This window comes from Chrysemys picta, chromosome 2 (assembly GCF_011386835.1).
Source record: "Chrysemys picta bellii isolate R12L10 chromosome 2, ASM1138683v2, whole genome shotgun sequence".
NCBI classification, from domain to species: Eukaryota; Metazoa; Chordata; order Testudines; family Emydidae; genus Chrysemys; species Chrysemys picta.
Genome location: NC_088792.1, coordinates 44,437,795 through 44,458,187, shown reverse-complemented (window position 1 = coordinate 44,458,187; position 20,393 = coordinate 44,437,795). Strand labels below are relative to the sequence as shown.

The 20,393-nt window shown below is 41.2% G+C and overlaps 1 protein-coding gene across 2 annotated transcripts; it reads left to right on the top strand.

The window, feature by feature from the left end:
- The first annotated feature begins 813 nt into the window (after positions 1 to 813).
- Positions 814 to 19,227, top strand: SRI (sorcin). 2 transcript variants are annotated; one of them, XM_005282419.4, is made up of 9 exons: positions 1,020 to 1,181; positions 4,665 to 4,748; positions 8,227 to 8,296; positions 10,726 to 10,767; positions 12,623 to 12,666; positions 16,761 to 16,908; positions 17,102 to 17,215; positions 18,207 to 18,265; positions 18,858 to 19,227. In XM_005282419.4, exons 1-9 carry the CDS (start codon positions 1,131 to 1,133, stop codon positions 18,882 to 18,884), a joined length of 639 nt encoding a protein of 212 aa, XP_005282476.1. In that variant the 5' UTR covers positions 1,020 to 1,130; the 3' UTR covers positions 18,885 to 19,227. The 2 variants fall into 2 exon arrangements, with proteins under 2 accessions (XP_005282477.1, XP_005282476.1); XM_005282420.4 differs by lacking the exon at positions 10,726 to 10,767 and having other exon boundaries at positions 814 to 1,181.
- The last annotated feature ends 1,166 nt before the right edge of the window (positions 19,228 to 20,393 follow it).

Genomic DNA, 20,393 nt, shown 5'->3' with positions numbered 1-20,393 from the left:
GGCTCATAATTTGTGAATGCTTGTGGTTACTAATAGTCAGTAATATGCAATTTTGAATAGTCTGTTCAAAAATAATTTCAAATATGAGATTTTTAAAACATAACCAATTTGGCAGCATCTCTTTTTTGTCCTTCTAGATTTTGAGCCCTGAGGGTACAGATCAGTCACATTTTCAAGCCTCTTTCTCTTACAACCACGCTAGAAACGTCTTTTAAAAACATGGTTGCAGAGATTCTCACATGACTCCAGGAGCTGGAGCTTTAAGAAAAAAAACACTAAGTATTATGAGAATCTGGATAAAATTGCAAGAGTTGGCAACACTGCCATAGTCTAACACAGGGGTAGGCCACCTATGGCATGCATGCCAAAGTCACACTGCCTGGGTCCTGGCCACTGGTCTGGGGGGGCTCTGCATTTTAATTTAATTTTAAATGAAGCTTCTTAAACATTTTAAAAACCTTATTTACTTTACATACAACAATAGTTTAGTTATATATTATAGACTTATAGAAAGAGACCTTCTAAAAACATTAAAATGTATTACTGGCACACGAAACCTTAAATCAGAGTGAATAAATGAAGACTTGGCACATCACTTCTGAAAGGTTGCTGACCCCTGGTCTAGCAGCAGCAGCCAATTATCGCGCACTCCCCCACCCTTCGTGTCCAAAACGAGCAATAAAGTTGCTTTTTAAGCGGGGTCCCAGGCCAGGCTGCAGGCTGCGTTGCGCAACGAGGGCACACAGCCCCTTGCACACTGAGAGGGCACAGTGCTCCCCGAGCTGCGCCTGCGTGTGGATAAAGTTTTTGTTTAAAAAAAAAAAAAACCCGCCCGCTGGGGCTTTGGCCTGTACCATTACAGCGGAGGGGTGTTCTCTCTCTTCTGAGCGAGCCAAAGGGGATAATTTCCTAAAATGGGGGTCTAACAGAGCAACAAACCGCGCAACCTCTCAGCGATTCGCAGTCGCTCACACCCCGCAGGAGGGGAGGGAGAAGCGGTGCCGCAAGTAGTGCGCCCTGCTCCGCCCTCCCCCCGGGGATGGTGTGACCCGGGCGTCCCCGCCCGGCCTGTGGTGCAGCTGGTAGGGACGGGAGGGGGAGGGGCAGCAGCAGACCGCAGCGCGCTAGACATGGCGTATCCTGGGCACCCCGGCGCCGGAGGAGGCTACTACCAGGGCGGGGTAAGCGCGGGCCGGGGCCCTGCAGCAGGGCGTTGAGGGGCTGGGACGAGCCTCCCGCCGGGCGCCCCGCTCGGGTGTCGGTGCTGCGGGGCGAGAGGAGCCCCCCGCGGGCTGTGCTGGGGGAGGGGCGGAAGGAGACGCCCTCCCCCGACTCGGGGGCCGCGGCAGTGTCCGGGCTGCAGGTGCCCTGCTGTGACCGGGGGGTCAGACACGCTCCGCAGGCCTATGCCGTGTATGTAGTAGGGAACTCGGCTTCTCTGGCCAGCGGAGTCTGCGCCAGCCATAGAGCTGGCGGGGCACATGCCAGTGCTAAAGCTCAAGTATCAGTGCAACATCCACTCCCCCAGCAACAGCACGGCCCTGCCCCGTCCTCTAGGGAGCACCCCTCTTTCCCCTGCGTATCAATCCTCTCTGCCAGCCCCGGGGCTGCGCGGCGTTCACGCCATCGGCATTAGACGCCCAACTAGTTTAAGATCCTTTGTCCCCTGTCTCCCCACAGCACTGATCTAGATGCCTTCAGTTGCAGGGCCCACTCCCTCACCCCCTTCACAAAAGCAGTGGATTCTAGATTTTGAAGAGCCACCCAGCTTGATCTCAGTGTGTTCCCTCCCTAGTTCTAAAATGGTTCAGACTGAACTGGTTCCTAGGCCTGTTGAAAGCATTTGTCTCGTTAGTGTAATCATGTAAACAGTTCTCAGATCAAAGGTAAACTGGTTGGAGTACATGAGTCTTACAAGCTTGCGGGGGTTGGGAGAAGAATGAGTCAGAATAGTACATTTCTGTAGCAAGCCTGAGGGGGTTAATGGTTTTATTTTCCTGTTATAGTTAGGATTAGAGGGGGATTTTTGCTGCTGCCTCTGGTGGACCAGAAACTGGCCTCCTATCACAGCCCATAGTCTCGCCCTTTCCTCTTACAATAAAAAAAGCTGCTGGCTCAGGCAGCTGACTGTAAATAATAGGCCTATCCTTTGTTAAATAAAACTAGTTTAGCTAGAATCAAAGCTCTGGTTAAAACGTTAACTAAACGTTTTAACCAGAGCTTTGATTCTAGCTAAATTAGTTTTATTTAACAAAAGGATACATTTAGTATGCGGTTACCTCTACAGAGGATGATGGAAGACTATATTTTGAACTGGATTTGCTGGAGCAGGGCGGGGATTCAAATCAAGTAGACCTCTTTTCTGAGGTATTAGGCATCTACAACTCTCACTGATTTCAATGGCTTCCGTTAACACCAGCATATTGAAAAAGAACCGTAGAAATGGCGAAGACTATTATTTACAAAAATAAAGGCTGTGCTGCGGGACTTTTAGCGGCCCAGAGATCACGAGGGGGCAGCCAAAGAGCCTGGCAGGCCAGACAGAAATGTTACATGGGGCTGGATCCAGCCTGCGGGCTGTATTTTGCCCACCCCTGCTCTAAAGCAAATGAATACTAATAATTTGTGGTGTCATCTCAGTCAAGCAGCGTTCATTCTTTCAACCTCAAAGCACTAGAGCAGGGATGGGCAATCTACGGCCCGTAGGCTGTTTTAAGCCGGCCCGCGAGCTCCCACTGTGGAGCGGGATCTGAGGCTTGCCCCGCTTCGGTGCTCCAGCTGGGGAGCAGGGTCGGGGGCCGCTCCATCTGGCTCCCAGAAGCAGCCAGATGGCCCTGCTCCGGCACTCCAGCCAGGGTGCAGGGTCGGGGGCTGCACCACGTGGCTCCCAGAAGCCGTGGCATGGCCCCCCTCTGGTGCTCCAGCCGGGAAGCAGGGTCGGGAGGCCGCTCCACACGGATCCCGGAAGTAGCCGTATGGCCCCACTCCAGCCAGGGCGCAGGGTCGGGGGCCGCACCACGTGGCTCCCAGAAGCCACGGCATGTCCCCACTCCGGCTCCTATGCGCTCCAATGGCCCCCTCCGGCGCTCCAATGGGAGCTGCAGGGGCAGTGCCTGCGGACGGGGCAGCATGCAGAGCTGCCTGGACTTGCCTCCGCATAGGAGTGGGGTACGAGGGTGAGGGCTCTGGCTCAGGGTGCGGAGAAGGGACATGCCACTGCTTCCAGGAGCTGCTTGAGATAAGCGCCGCTCAAAGCCTGTGCCCCTGAGTCCTCGTACCCCACTCCCCCAGCCTGGAGCCCCTGCCTGCACCCTGAACTCCTCATTTCTGGCCCCACTCCAGAGCCCGCATCCCTAGCTAGAGCCTGCACCCCAATCCCCCTGCCCCAATCCCCCTCCCACCCTCCAAACCCCTCGATCCCAGCCCAGAGCACCCTCCTGTACCCCAAACTAGTCATCCCCAGCCTAACCCCAGAGTCCGCACCCTGAGTCAGAGCCCTCACCCTTGTACCCCACTCCCCCAGCCTGGAGCCCCCGCCTGCACCCTGAACTCCTCATTTCTGGCCCCACCCCAGAGCGCGCACTCCCAACCAGAGCCTTCACCCCCTCCCACACCCCAACCTTGTGAGCATTCACAGCCTGCCATACAATTTCTATTCCCAGATGTGACTTTCGGGCCAAAAAGTTTGCCCACCCCTGAACTAGAGTATAAATCTGACTCCCTAATTTAGGCATATTTGCTATGTAACTGACAGTGCTGGTGGCTGATTCTGAAGGAGGTCTGATGAAGTTAGTGGAATTTACATATGGTTTAGAGTTGAATGTGGACAAGATAAAAACTATAGTGGTATGTGCAAGGATCCTGTGAACAACAGTCATACAGCAAGTGAGAAATTATTGCTACTTAGAAAGCATCATTACAGAAGATGGAAGATCTGATACTGAAATCAGCACCAGAACAACAAGAGCAAAAGAGACATTCTGGAAGAATAAATATCTGAGGAGAAGGGATATAAATCTGAAGACTAGATTCTGACTCTTAAAAACCTACATTTGGTCTGTGTTACATTACAGCTCTAAAACATGGACATTCAAACAAAGAAACTACAGTCCTTTGAATTATGTTGTTATAGAAGAATTCTGAAAATATCATGGATAGACTATGTAACCAGTGAAAACATACTAGAGAATTGAGCAAATGCTAGTGAAAAGACTGATTGAGTTTGCAGTGCGTGATGTATGTTTACAGGCACTTGAAGGGAACGTTGATAGAGAACAACACAGAAAAAGAAGATCTTTGATGGACAATGTGGTATCCTGCGTGGATCAAAAGGACTAGATTTGCAGAGGATCGTACAAAATGGGCTACCATGGTTGCAAACCTTTAGTAATGGAGATGCCTAAATTATTCGTACATGGCAGTCTGTGCTACTATAACTATTAGATCACTGGGCTGACTCAAATGTAAGATTTTATGTAGGCCTGCTTTACATTGTAGCAAGTATATACACCAAAGTTGTTTGCTCTCTTTTAAAGCAGTTATAGGTTTTGACAAGGTGTATATAAAAATGACACTCAGAATTGATGCTGAAATGTAAGATTACAAATATTGTAGTCAACTAAAAGCATTAATTGCATCTTAATTATCTATTTCTTGTTTTAAAGTATGGAGCTGCTCCAGGAGGACCAGTGTTCCATGGACAGACTCAAGATCCTTTGTATGGTTATTTTGCTGCAGTAGCTGGGCAGGTATGTCTCTTCCCCCCGCCCCCCCCCAAAAAAACTATTTGGTTGACGTTATGACATAAGACAAAATTATTCTCATTGTATTGCAACTTAAATATTGGACATCAGTATTTGCCACAGAGGTGTATGTATAGCAGAACTTCCTAGCATATTGAAACTCTGAATACTGGAAACTGTGTATGAGGACAAGCTGAGGAATCAAGTCAAATTGAATTAAATACTGTGAGTTTATGCTGTCTCACTTTAAAACTATGCACATGGGTGGGGAGGGCCCATCACTTGTCATGTAAGAATCCAACCAGAAATGTCAGCTGCATGGATGGCCTTAATAAGAGCCAGGAGAGGTTAGGTAAGAGTTAGGTCATTATGTAAGGGGATGGCTTCACTAGATGTGGGAACACGGGAGTACCAGAACCTGGTGGCATGAACTACCTGGAGTAGTTTGCTGAACAGAGTATAGGAGAAGTGTGGGGTTTTTTTTGGAGGGGGGGGGAAAGAGAGGGGGTTTGTTCATTATTTTTTTTTTTTTTTTTTTTTTTTTTTTTTTTAAAGATATTTGCATCTTAATTTTTCTATGCCTGGTTTTGACTACCTATTTATTACTCTAAGGATTTGGTATACTGTAATTTTGTATTTTATACATGTCTTTAAACTTTTATATATTCCTGTAAGTAACAATTTCTAATCCATTTTAAAAACTTATTTTAAACAAGTAAGCTCACTAGAGCTAGAGGCTTTATTGCTCTGACAAAATAGATTTACATCTTTCTCGTCATTTGTCTAATAAATCCTATGTACTGTCCAGTAAACAACTTGTCTGTCCGACTGTTGGTTTATTTGCAAAAACCCATTAATGCAGTTTCAAGGGTGAAATTGTGGAAGTCAAGACATTCAGAGTTAAGGATCCCAGAGTACCCTTGGTCTCCGCTCCCTTTTCACTATTCTCTTTCAATAACTGACTTCTTACAACCTACGCAACACTTAAAGTGTAATAGTTTCAAAAATACACCGCTATTGAATCAATGCATTCTGGCAGCAAAGACGACAAATGAGGATATTAGAACAAACCACATGCAAGTAGTCAAATGAGTACATATGTAAGGATTCTCCTTATTCGTGAGGAATCTGGTTCTTCACTGAAATAAAGTAGAGACCTTTAGAAATGTTTCTTACTGAGCTAAAGAAGAATCTGTTATCTACCTGTAGCATTCCTTTTGATGAATGAACCTGTAAGCAAAGAGTGACTGAATCGGTAAAAAGAACAGGACTAAAGTAGTATGTGGCCATCCATGAAAATACTTAACGAGCCAAACCCACCTAACTTTTCAAGTCAAATTATTATAGAACCTCAAACTGGTTTGACCGCCCTTTTTCACTTGCAGCCTGTTGTGACTCACAATATATTTATCGCAAGATGAAGTCATACATCTGCAATATCAATTTGTGTTTTATATCAAATTTATACTGGAAATTATCTTAAGAGAAAACCATATGAATGTTAATATCTTAGATATTTAAAAAAAAAATCTAAACTATACTAACCTTTTTTTCAGAATCTCCATTCAGTGATTTGAATTTGTCTCCTCTGTGGGAGCTGTTCATTTTATTACTGCTTGTCTGTAAAGCCCTGTCTAATGTAAAGTTGGACTGTTAAAGTTTTTTTTACGTAGGACTTGCCTTATAGCGCTGTTTCCAATTTCCATTCTTTCAGTTCTCCTTCACATCTTCAAGTTGTCAAGATATTGGCTTCTTGTTTTTATTCTTAATTTAAAGAATTTTAAAAACGTGATTGACCACTTATACTGATTTGATGTAATTGAATTTCTTACACTGGAGTTTTCCTATGGTTCTACCAGTGCACTGTCTATAAAACTGGCCTAAAGACCAAAGATACTAGAAGTTGGGGAGCAATGTATTTAATTGGTCAAAAGGTACAATTGCCTTTTGTTAGGCCTTTTTAAAATGTCAGCTAGAATAAAAACCACTTATTTACAGGACATATTCAGAGGAGTATATCTAGAGTTGATAGATAAATGTGTTTTTCCCCCCACCAGTCTCTTCTGGAAGTACTATAGTTATACATTTGAGGACTGGTATCCTTTCTCGGATAATGTTATCTGGATGTTATCATTCTTTCAGGCTTAAATTAGATATGTACTAGATATAAAAACTCCCAAGAAAATGCTGGGGATAATTAGATAGGCTTCAAATATAAAACATCTCTTGTTTTAGTACTTAATGCTTCTGGAATCAGTCAAGTCTATTTGCATCTAAAAACATTTAATCTTAGAATGAGGTTAAATTGCACTTTAGAACTTTTTATGAATTTTAATGGTGGGTGTGAGGAATGTGACATACAATTCCAACTCCACTTTTGACAGCTCATTGCTTTACCTGACTTGGCAGTTGTTCATAATCTCTAACTGGCCTTGAGAGGGATGCTTTGGAAGGAAATCGTATTCCTAATTGAGCAGATAGGTATTTTTTCTGTTTTATTACTTTAAAATATTTTACTTTCTGCTTTAATTTGCTCTATTAACAATTCACTGTTCCAAACCAACTTTTTTTGAACTGTCAATCTAATGTCTATCTCGGGAAGTGGGGATGTATGTTATCTGATGTAGTTTACTTTGTTTTGTAGAGTCCTGTTATAGAAACTAGAATGCAAATCTTTAAACCAGGACTGCCTATGTTGTCCTCAACAAGTTCATTGCACTTTTAGTTATATATTATGGTAACAACTAATCTTATCTCATGCTTCAGGAGTAAGGAAGGAGTCGTCATCCCCCATGCACATTTGTAATCTTGGGAATGTCTTTCTCCTTCCTCTGAAGGATCAGATTGAACATAACTAGAGATGGGATACCAGTTTGGGTGGAGTGGTGCTCTGAGGCGGTACAGAGAATCCTCTGATGCCTTGCTGATGTCTTGCTCATATGTTCAGGGTCAAACTGATTGCTGGATTTGGGGTTGGTAAGGAATTTTCCCTCCACTCAGATCAGCTACGACCTTGCTTTTTTTTCACCTCCGCGGCATGGATCTCCTGGTAGAATCATCTGGACTTGTTTCACCCAACAAATTCCCTGCTCTCGCGGGGACATTGATGGCATGTCAGTATTTTCTGTTCTCTGCCTATGGCATGCAACAGTTCCGTTTTCTGAGGATTAAAGTGCTTTAGTTTAACTGAGGTCATTGGGCACGACAGAGGTATTTGGGTGATATTTAAATAGCCTGTGATATACAGGAGGTCAGACTAGATGATCTAGTGGTCCATGCTGGTCTTAAACTCTATAAATCAACAGATAAAATAATTTAGAGTGAATTTAAATTAAATTGAAATTAGTACGCTCGGTAGAACCAGTCTTTTGTATAAGGTTCCATGCATAGGTTTATCAGTGAACGTGGATCTTGATGTGAAAGTTTATCGACATTCACTGATGAAAAGCTAACTTTTCCGAGCCTACTTTTCTGTTTTCAAAAGGATGGACAAATAGATGCTGATGAGCTGCAGAGATGTCTGACCCAGTCGGGTATAGCAGGAGGGTATAAACGTAAGTTGACAATTTAAATAAAAGTATATTTGATTCATATTAGACAATCATTAGTTGTACTATCTGCATAGTTATTAAGTTCACATGGTAAGAAGTACTTGCATTTGTTTTTGAAAGTAGTCTAACTGCTTCCAAACGTTCTACTCTGGAGTCATATGCACTATGCTGCAAGAACTTAGTCATAGGGAGTAGTTGGCCCCGAGAACACTTCTTTAGAGAAGGATTTTAGTTTTGCCTTCTCGCTTCCTATTGGCTCACCTGGAACTGCTAATGTTTCACCAAATTTAGTTTGTGTTATCAAGTAGGCTAGCAAGTACATTACTATTAGATAATTTTTAGGACTGTCAATTAATTGCAGTTATCTCATGCAATTAACTTTAAAAAAGTCACAATTAAATTGCAGTTTTAATTGCACTGTTAAACAATAGAATACCAATTGAAATTTATTAAATATTTTGGATGATTTTCTACATTTTCATATATATTGTATTCTGTGTTGTAATTGACTAACCCCAACTAACTCATCCCAGCCAGGGCTTTATCAAGCCGGCCCTTTAAAATCTCTAAGGATGGTGATTCCACCACTTCCCTAGGTAACCCATTCCAGTGCTTCATCACTCTCCTAGTGAAATAGTTTTTCCTAATATCCAACCTAAACCTTCCCCACTGCAACTTGAGAACTTTGCTCCTTGTTCTGTCATGTGCCACCACTGAGAACAGCCTAGCTCCATCCTCTTTGGAACCCACCTTCAGGTAGTCGAAGGCTGCTATCAAATTCCCCCCTCACTCTTCTCTTCTGCAGACTAAATAAGCCCAGTTTCCTCAGCCTCTCCTCATAAGTCATGTGCTCCAGCCCCCTAATTGTTTTCATTGCCCTCCACTGGACTCTCTCCAATTTGTCCATATCCTTTCTGTAGTGGGGGACCCAAAACTGGATGCTGTACTCCAGATGTGGCCTCACCAGTTCCAAATAGAGGGAATAATCACTTCCCTCGATCTGCTGGCAACACTCCTACTTTTTAGCTGACGTTGCAAGGTATTTACTTGCCAGATATGCTAAACATTTGTTTGCCCCTTTGTGCTTCGGCCACCATTCCAGAGGACGTTTCCATGCTGATGACACTCGATTAAAACAAAGTGTTAATTAAATTTGTGACTGAAATCCGTGGAGGAGAATTGTATGTCCCCTGCTCTGTTTTACCTGCATTCTGCCATATATTTCATGTTATAGCAGTCTTGAATGACCCAGCACATGTGGTTCATTTTAAGAATGCTTTCGCTGCAGATTTGACAAAATGCAAAGAAGGTACCAATATGAAATTTCTAAAGATAGCTACAGCACTCGACCCAAGATTTAAGAATCTCTAGTACCTTCCAAAAATCTGATTGGGACGGGATGTGGAGCGTGCTTTCAGAAGTCTTAAAAGGAGCAACACTATGATGCAGAAACTACAGAAACCGAACCACCAAAAAAGAAAAATCAACTTTCTGCTGGTGGCATCAGACTCAGATATGCAAATGAACATGCGTCGGTCCACGCTGTTTTGAATAGAGCCAGTCATCAGCATGGACGCATGTCCCCTGGAATGGTGGTTGAAGCATGAAGGGACATATGAATCTTTAGCACATCTGGCACGAAAATATCTTGAGACGCTGGCTACGACAGTGCCATGAGAATGCCTGTCTCACTTTCAGGAGACATTGTAAACAAGAAGCGGGCAGCATTATCTCCTGCAAATGTAAACAAACTTGTTTGAGCGATTGGCTGAACAAGAAGTAGGACTGAGTGGACTTACAGGCGCTAAAATTTTACATTTCGTTCAAAAATAAAACAGTTTGTTTTGTACATGTAAGTTCAACTTTCATGATAGAGATTGCACCACAGTACTTGTATTAGGTGAATTGCAAAATATTACTACTTTTGTTTTTTTACAGTGCAAATAATTGTAATCAAATCAATATAAAGTGAGCACTGTACACTTTCAATTCTGTGTTATAATTGAAATCAATATATTTGAAAATGGAGAAAACATCCAAAAATATTTAAATAAATGGTATTCTATTGTTTAACAGTGTGATTAATCACAATTAATTTTTTTAATCGCTTGACAGCCCTAATAATTTTGTGAATGTGGTATTCCAATGTACAATTAAGATTTATGTTGGACCAAGTGTTGTGGATACCCAGATTCAATAAATGAGATCCTTCCACAGAGTCCATTAGAAACCAGCATAAAAGGTCCCCTTGGAACAGGCCTTTTATTGAGAAGGTCTGAATTCTCTTTTCATCCCTAGGCCCATGGTTCCTTGAGTGTGTTTAGTACTAGATTTTCAGAGGATCAGTTCAAGGACTTTTTGATACAGTTTCTCTAATTAGTCTGTCACAGAATTCAGGGGCTTAAGTATCTTGTTGATTTTTCACTCTACAGTATTTGGCTGTCTAGGAGATATCTGTCTGTTTCAGATGTTGGGTAAGTTTTAACTCAGAACAGCCACTCTCCAAAAATTAATGCTTAGAATTCTGAATTCTAAATGGTAGTGTGTAAAAGAGTTCATGTTTCAGAAGTGGTCTTTCTGCAACTCAGTGGCAACATCTATTTGACTAGATATTCATCTCTATAAAACTCCAGTGAAGGAGTTTTACACCTAATCCGGTCATCAGCTGTTTGAGCAACACAGGTTTTATTGATTACTACGTCAAACAGATGAATTTGATGACCTAGGACCTTTTTTAATATTGATCTTGTCTGCATGATACTCTTCATACAAAGATAGAGGGTTTATACAGCAGAAGCTGACATACCTTCAGTTGAGTTGAGCCCCATGTGTTTACAAGCATATTTAGTAGGTGTAGGGCTGCCAATTTTTGTTGGATGTGTTCCTGGAGGTTACATTGCATGACAATCTTTAATTAAAGATTGATCTTTAATTCCTGGAGCCTCCAGGACAGTCCTAGAGGTTTCACAACCCTGAGTAGGTGGTTACCTATATGAGGAAACTTCTATAGAATATCCCAAAATTATATTTTAATTTTTATCCTGAGCAGTAAAGAAATCTGGAGTGAAGGCTACAACTCAGACTACAAATCTGGGTTGATGATCTTTAGACACTACAGACAGAAAGTACTAAAGTTAAATTTAGACCTTCCTAATCTTAAAAGTTCATGCAACTGACTTTTGAAATTTAAAACAAATGTACAGATACTTTAATGTGAAGCTGTGTTCTGAAAAGGTACTATAAAAGTATCATGGAGTGATTCCATGTTTTCCTCTCAGTGAGTCCAACTCTAACTTGTACGATTACAAATAAAGATTTTTCTTGCTGCCTGCTTTGGAAACTTGGGAAATGAAAGTCAAGCTCACCCCCCTGCTGCTTGGATCATCACCAGTAATGAAGATTCTGTGGGCCAAATTCTCCCCTCTTTTACACCTGTGCAGCCCCATTTCTCTTAGAACATAAATTCCAAATGAAGTACTACGTTTTCTTAACTAATCTGACATGCAGCGAGACTAATGACAAGATTAGTGTGGATTCTCAAGCAAGCAGGTATAATTCTGAATCCACCAAGAACAGATCTGTTTTGTAAGAATGTGCCATTTTTCACAAAGTTACTTTGCAGAGTTGACACACATTCATGGTGTCTAAAGCCTTGTACTTACAGTAACAAAACAACTTAAAGCGCAGTTAGAGGCTGGTGATCAGACTGCAAGAAAACAGCTCTGTGTCAAGCTTTTGAGAAGTTAAAAATAAACTAATTCAACAACATCTATAAAATATTAAGATGACCAGTGTTAAAACATTTAGGAAAGTGACACCCGCATGCATCTATTGATCACCAAAGAATGCTGTGAGTAGACTTGATGATCCAAGTACCTGATATATGGTGTCCACAAAGTTAAATTTGTGTTGTGAGTAGAGCTGAATTGCTCAGGCCACCAGTAATGGTCTAGATGTGAAACTTTCTGTATTCCAACAGTTTGACTCCAGTCTAGGCTGGTAGAGTTTACAGTGCTATTACTGTCCTGATCAGACTGCCCATTTTGATGTAGCCAAAAGCTTACATGAGTTGAGATTGACTAAAATTTATCTCATTTGTAATTTAAGACTGGATTCCAAAAATAACAGGCTAAAATAACCTCTTGCACCACCCACCTCAAAATAGAAGATCTTTTCTTTATTTGAATCAGAGTGAGATTGCTAATTGCAAGACTGCAGCTTTCCAGTGGGAGTGATGTCTTATTTCATGTATATATTATGAAACCAAACTGAGAAATCAGTAATTCATATTTACTGCTACTAATCTATTTTTCCCCCTCATTTAAACAGCTTTCAACCTAGAGACGTGCAGGCTCATGGTTTCTATGCTGGATGTATCCTTTGTCTTGTGTGTACTGTATAAATATTACAAAAGGAAACTGCTAAAAGAACATTAAGGTTGCAAAATCAGGTACTCCTATATTAAGAAATACCAGAATTAGTTTGCACAGGCAATCTTAATTCTGCCCCTTGTAATACTTTTTTCTACAGGACCCCAACTCCTTAAGTGCACAGAATGAATCTGCTCTGGGAAGGAATCGAGGCTTGTGTGTTGAAACAGGCTTATTGTCTGCAGGATGCTGCCTTATTTGTTGCAGAAGGTGGAAAGTGAGTAGTGAGCGAGCTAGGGGATTGCAGGAAGAGAGTGTTGTCATGGTAAAGACACTTGAATGCTGCCCTGGAGAAATGAATTCTATCCTTTTGTCTGTACCACAGAGTTCCTCTGTGTTGGGCATGTTGCTTTAAACCAATTCTTCTCAGATGGTCACTAATCATTGGTTCCTCATTTTCTGGCTGCCCAAATTGATACCCAGAGAATGAATTTGCTAAAGTACTGAACACTCACAGATGCAAAAGTAGTCAATGGAAACTGCTTTGAACATATGAAGTGCTAAATAATGTTAAGTACTCTGAAAAAATCAGGTCGTAGATGTCTCAAATTGGGCATCCAAAATTAGTGGATACTTTTGACCTTAATCTCTTTGCCTCAGTTCCCCACCTGTAAAATGAGTATACCACCACCCCTAACTTCACAGGGCTGTTGTGAGGATACATTAACTTTTGTGAATCACTGGTACGGTAGTAATGAGTGCCATAGAAAAGCTCATGAGGATAATATTGTATTCAGAGCAGGTTTGGATAGTTTACAGTAAACAAGGCATGAAGCGACACACTGAACAATGAGGAGAAAACAAAATATTGAATAGCTGCTCATTAAGGGTATGGTCTACACTGCAGTTAAAAACCTGCAGCTGGCCTGTGGGTCTCAGACTAATTGGCTGTTTAATTGCGGTGTAGATGTTTTGGCTCGGGCTGGAGCCTGGACTCTGGGACCCTATGATGGTGGAGGGTCCCAGAGCTCGGGCTTCAGCCCGAATGTCTACACCATGGTTAAACAGCTCCTTAGCCTAAGCCCTATGAGCCCAAATCAGCTGGCACGGGTCAGTCAGGTGTCTAACTGCAGTGCAGACATGCTCTAAGCGAGCACAGTTTATCCTGGGTATTGAGTGAGGCAAGGGTAACTTTATTCTGGTATTTCGTAACTTGAGTGCTTGACTTTACAACCTTCATAATGTTCTTTTAACGTAATTTGTGCATGCTTTTTTAGGAACTTAAACAAATTGAAAATAGAAATTCCATCGTGGTAATATGGATGAAAGACCCAAAGAGTAGTTGTCAGTGGTTTGCTGTCAAACCAGGAGGGCATATCTAACGGAGTCCCACAGGGTCAGTCCTATGGCCAGTACTATTCAATATTTTCATTAGTGGCTTGCATATAGTTATATAATTTGCAAATGAGACCAGGGTGGGAAGGGTTGCAAGCACTTCGGAGGAGAGGATTAGAATTCAAAATGACCTTAATAGGTTGGAGAATTGGTCTGAAATCAAGATGTTATTCAGTAATGACAAGTGCAAAGTACTACACTTAGGAAAGGAAAAAATCAAATACACAACTACAAAATGGGGAATAACTGGCTATGTGGTAGTGCTGAAAAAGATCTGGGTGTTATAGTGGATCACAAACTGAATGAGAGTCTGTGATGCAGTTGTGAAAAAGGCTAATAACATTCTGAGGTGTATTAATGGGAGTGTTGTATGTAATTGAAGTGCTGTACTCTGCACTGGTGAGGTCTCAGCTGTAGTACGGTGTCCAGTTCTGGGCATCACACTTGAGGAAGGATGTGAACAAATTGGAGAAAGTTCAGAGGAGTCAAAAACGATAGATTTTAAAAAACCTTTCCTATGAGTAAAGCTTAAAAAAAATTGGGCACGTTTAATCTTGAGAAAAGACGACTGGGTGGGAGGGGGAACCTGGTATCAATAATCAAGTATGTTAAGAGAAGGGCTGTTATAAAGAGGATGGTAATAAATTGTTCTCCATGTCTATTGAAAGAGGACAAGTAGTAGTGGGATTAATCTGCAGCAAGGGAAATTTAGGTTAGCTATTAGGAAAAACTTTCAAACTATAAGGGTAGTTAAGCTCTGGAATAAGCTTCCAATGGAGGTTGTGGAACCCCCATCATTGGATAACTTATTCTTGAAATTTTAGCTGCTAAAGTCTAAGATGTCTCTATTGAACTTGTGTGAACTGTGTCCCCCCCCCCCCCCCCCCCAATGATTTGGGCAGTTTTTCCACAGGGATGCCAAAAGACACAAAAGCCATGCACCTGCCAGATTTCAAGTCCCTATTTCAAAGCATAGGGACATTAAAGCTGTTCAAAGAAATGTCTGTCAATTTTTATAATGGACAAAATGATGTATTTTTCCCTAGGCTCATTTTCAGAAATACCTGAACCATTTTGGCTGAAGTTTTCCAGGCCTTTGTTCTGGAAAATTTCAGACCAAATGGTTAGAGATTGGCAAAGTTATAAGTAACTGAAAACAGGATGTTATAATGGAAAGGGTCAGGCAACCTTAATATGTGGTGCTCTCAGGCCTGCCTATAATTGCATTAACATGAAACCTCTGGCTTGAAGTGCTTTTATAAACACATTGGTTAACCTTTAGGCAGAATGAGTTGCTAGTTATGTTATTAAGTAGAAAAACTCCATGGAAGAGTATCCAAGGTAGCATAGCTCTAACACACAACTGGAATTGGGAGGATTAGCTACAGTAGAACCCCTATTTTATGAACATCGATCTTATGAATGATGGGTTATGTTAATCTTTTTTCTTTCTTTTGCTGGCCAAGTCCTTTTTCTGCCACAGAACGTGACTTCAGTCCTTCAGCCAGCATTCAAGTGACTACACGTTTGCCTCCAAACCGTAGTCTTGTCAAAGAGATGCAATTAAAAACAAAAAACAAAAAAACCTGTATACATTTGTTATGAACGATTAACTTATGCATTATACCTATGTAATTCTGAGATGTTTGATATTATGAACTGAATACCCAATAGATAAAATAGGGGTTCTACTGTGTTAGTTTATAAACTTACTTTGAACTGATGTGACTAATTGGTACTCCCTGCACTGATAGATCACTTGATATTTAGCATATGGATAGTTGATTTTTGTGACTGACAGAACACAAAGCTTAAAAATATTCCTTCATTTTCTAACTCAAAATTCCAAAGAAATGAGAAGGGAAAAATACAAGAGGAGGGTTGGTTTCTTTTGTACACTATTGGAACTATAACTGATATTCCAAATGCTTTGCTGCAAGACATTATCAGAAATAAAATAAGAGGTGTTAGGATTTGTAGGCTTGCCACTAACAAAATATTTAGATGATGAACTTCCCTATAGTTCTTTGGTCCTCTACCTTTAGAGTATGTACGGATACAAAAATTTGGATCTGCATCCACAATAATTAATTTTATATTTATCCACACCCACATCACCCTGTCTCACTGTTAAAGCCCTGTGCAGATAAAAAAAATTTGGATCCACATGCAATCCGCAAAGATGATAAACAATACAACCACATTCGTGGATATAAAGCAGATATCCACGGATTTGCAGGGCTCTATCTACTTTAACTTTCTTATTTTACTCTTAGTACATGACCTGCAAAACAAATCTCTTATATTTAGGAGATCAAATACTAGTATATGCACAAGCCTTTATTTTATTGCTAGCTTTTCTGATGTTTGGACAAAGCTAATGATGAAAAATGCATGGAAGCAGTACAGCACCATGGAGGCGATGCTGTATTTCTCTTTCAAATGGATGGAGGAGGCCCTTTGGCTTTCTGATTGCTTTTTAGCCAAAAGTATTCTGTCTGCCAGAGCTCTTGGATAGTTCTGTGCTCTAGAGGAGGGTAACACTAGCACAAGGGGGGGGGGGGCGGGGAATTAAAGATACCCTTTATTTCCCAAACTTAAGTAAATAAATTTCAATCTTGCATGACTAAATATAGATCCTAATTGAGGAATATTTAGCACTTGCTTGGAAATTAAACAGTTTTTCCTTAGCCATGGTTCAGAGGGATATGTCTGGTACATTAGGATTCAATGAATTTAAAGAGCTCTGGGCTGTGTTGAACGGGTGGAGACAACACTTCATAAGTTTTGACAGTGACAGAAGTGGTACAGTGGATCCTCAAGAGCTGCAGAAAGCCTTGACAACTATGGGTAAATTGTGAAACTTCCCTATTACTGGCTTTTGAAATTTCCCCTGCTTCTAATATCATGACATTGACTTGGTGGGATTTCCCAACATAATGTTTTGCATAAACTGGCACACAACAAATCTTCCCATAAAAACTGCCTTGGATCTCTGTAACTTGGTTGTCATTTCACTATTTTTCCTGACTCTTTCAATTAGGATTTAGGTTGAGCCCACAGACAGTGACTGCAGTCGCAAAACGATACAGCACCCATGGGAAGATTACATTTGATGATTACATTGCCTGCTGTGTAAAACTCAGAGCTCTCACTGGTATGTTATAGAGAAGCATCTGGTAATACATTTTTATTTTATGAAATCAGTTTAATCTAAGGTGTCTCAGAAAACTTTAACCTCTTAATCCCAGGAGTTGGCTCTTCCTACAGCAGATTAGCCATTTTCAGTCAGAGCTGACACCATATATTATTATTATTGAAGTTCTCCCATTTGTCCTCTTCTGAAATGGCTTAATCGCTTCAGGGAAACCAACTTTTATACCACATCACATAACCATAGCAGTTGTTATAAAGATTGTTTTGTTAGCCAGACCAGAAGTCTCTTCAACTATTCATTACCATCTTGGGAGTTTCAACAGTAGCATGAGTCTTTTCCTGTCTGACCTTATCTATTGTCTTCCCACATCTTTCCTTATTTCTTCTGTTTTTGGTTTGTTCTCTTGTCATTCTCCCCCTTAACTTCTTGCTGTCACCCTTTCTCCAAAACCCTCTCCATTGCGCTCTTCAGCTCTTCTCTCCCATCTTGCTCCTGTCCCATAAGAAAGCTTCGCTACTGGAGGAAGCATTATGAGCATAGTGCATTATAAGAGGGTCACAGCCTACTCTGCTGAACCAGTGTTGACATCAAAGCTCTTCTGCATTAGAAAGAGACCTATTAATCCTCACAAAACCAGTCTCCAGGTCTTTGCTGAGAATTAAAACTGGCCTTTGGACAAACTGGCACATGAAAACCTTGTGGTAGCTCTGGTAGCCTCCTTGGGCGTGGCTCCCTGATTGTGCCTTGTTTGGCTGAAGACAGTTTGTGGAAAATGGAGTTGAGGTCAACTGAGCAACTGAGCAGTGCTTATAAGCAACAAATTTTAAGTAGACTACAGGATTTTTTTTTTGTTCTCTTTGCAAATGCAGCTTAGTAATAAAGGAGGGGTCAATTTTAATCAGAAGGATAGCATCTAAATACTCAATGTATTGATAAAATACAGTGCTTCCACTGATTCCAGTAATACACACTTCTTTATATATTTTTGCAGACAGTTTTCGAAGAAGGGACACAGCCCAGCAGGGTGTTGTCAATTTCCAGTATGATGATGTAAGTGCACCTAAGACGTTTGTTTACTCCAACCTAGCTAAAATTGTAATTAAAGAAAAAGTACTTAAGACTGGAGCCAAAAAATCATTACACTAAAGACTATTACAATTGGCACCCTTATTTACTATTGTAGCTGAGAGCCCAAGGATAGAATAAGCATTGAGAAAGTTGTCTCTTCCCATCCGCTCTCCCGCCCCCCCCCCCCCCCAATTGTGGAGGGAAAAACCATGGTGGTGCATGCTCGTCACTCTTCCCTCAGAGACAGCAGATGTTATAGATTTTCAAAATATCATGTGCTTTCTGTGCTGGGATCCAGGTATAGCTAGGTTTCTGTTTCACTCCTCTGGGTTGGCTTGGCTTCCCCTCAGTAAAGCTCTCATGCCCTTGTAAGCTTTTTTAGCTTACTCTGATGCTCTGGTAGCCTCCTTGGGCGTGGCTCCCTGATTGTGCCTTGTTTGGCTGAAGACAGTTTGTGGAAAGTGGAGTTGAGGTCAATGAGTATATGTGGAGAAGATTTCAAGCAACGTCGGGGGGGGGAAGGTTATTTGTGTTCCACTGCACTTGTTTAACAGGGATGCCTGTTTTCTTTCAGTTCATACAGTGTGTTATGAGCATCTAATTGAAGAGGAAGGAAGATGTGGATGGGCATGATTAACATTCCACTTTGTGTTTTGCTTTGCACCTAAAGTTATCATGGCTATGTAACTAAATATTGGTATTTGCATATTTTATAAAGATACTGCTTTGTGATTTTTTTTTAGTTTTGATAAATACAGATGAACAAAAAAGGGTGTTTTAAAAATGAAATCTCAGCTCATCCTTAATCTTAGGGTTCTTTTTTTAATTTTGCATATACTTGTAAATCACCTTTTATGTATAACTTAAATGATTATGTAAAACTTAAGACTTTCTGTCATGTGTTTACTTTCCCCTCTCATGAGCTACTAAAAACATTCATCAGAGTGGAGCTTGTCTTATTTCCTGTCCTACATAGTAGCATGGAGCCATGGTGGTGTTTTTGTTCCAGGACAATACTGCATCGAAGAGTCAACACAATAGGGTGATGATCATGATAGAAAGCAAGATGGAAAATTGGGAAACTAAGGTTAATCTGTAACCTGAGTTCTTCACGATGGACTCAGCCCATTTTGCCATGGATGGCAAGTTGCACATCCCTGTGCAGAGGCCATTTGAAGAACTTCTTTTCCCATCAGGTGATCTTGTAGTGGGCTGCTCTCATTGCCTGTACTAACTGTACAGTCTGTGCCACTTGAAAATAATAATTTATATCTTCTATACATACATGCAGTTATTCACAGAATTAGGTTTATATTTCCCATAACTACCTTCAACTCCCACCTTTGCAAGCAAAAATACTTCAGCTTATGGAGGCTTAAATTCATGTTTCCTAGCTTAAAGGGCTCTTTACCTTAAAGTAAATGTAGGCCTTCTTTAAATGCCAAATAACCCAAAAGGCACAAACCCACTTTCTGTAAAATTCTTTGCAGCCCAAGGAGTCTCCCTTCTCCTCAGTCACCTGCCTAAGGCGTCTTGGTGCTGTCCAGCAGCTCCTCTGGCTGGCTCCATACTTCGTCTGGCTTATTTTACTTTTTTTTTTTTATTAAAAAAGCTGTTACTCTAATTAGTAGTAAAATATCTTATTTTCGTGTTCAAAAGTGTTGATTGTTATGAAACAGTTTGATGCTTTTAACAAGAAAATAAAATAGCCTGGAAAAATTCCAAGCTTAATACAAGGATATTAAACAGCTGCTTCTCTAATTTTTAGTGAGTGCTTTTCTAATGTTCTTGTTAAAAGTGCCAAACTGTTTCATTAAAACAGGAGGTACTTTTAACAAGAAAGTAAGATGTTTCACTCTGAGTAAAAGCTGCTAAGTCAAAATCAAACCATTTTGATTAGTAAAAAAAAAACTAAGGGCTGGTCCACACTAACCCCCCACTTCAAACTAAGATACGCAACTTCAGCTACATTATTCACGTAGCTGAAGTCGAACTATCTTAGTTTGAACTTACCGCGGATCCACACGCGGCAGGCAGGCTCCCCTGTTGACTCCGCGTACTCCTCTCGCCGAGCAGGAGTACCGGCGTTGACGGCAAGCACTTCCGGGAT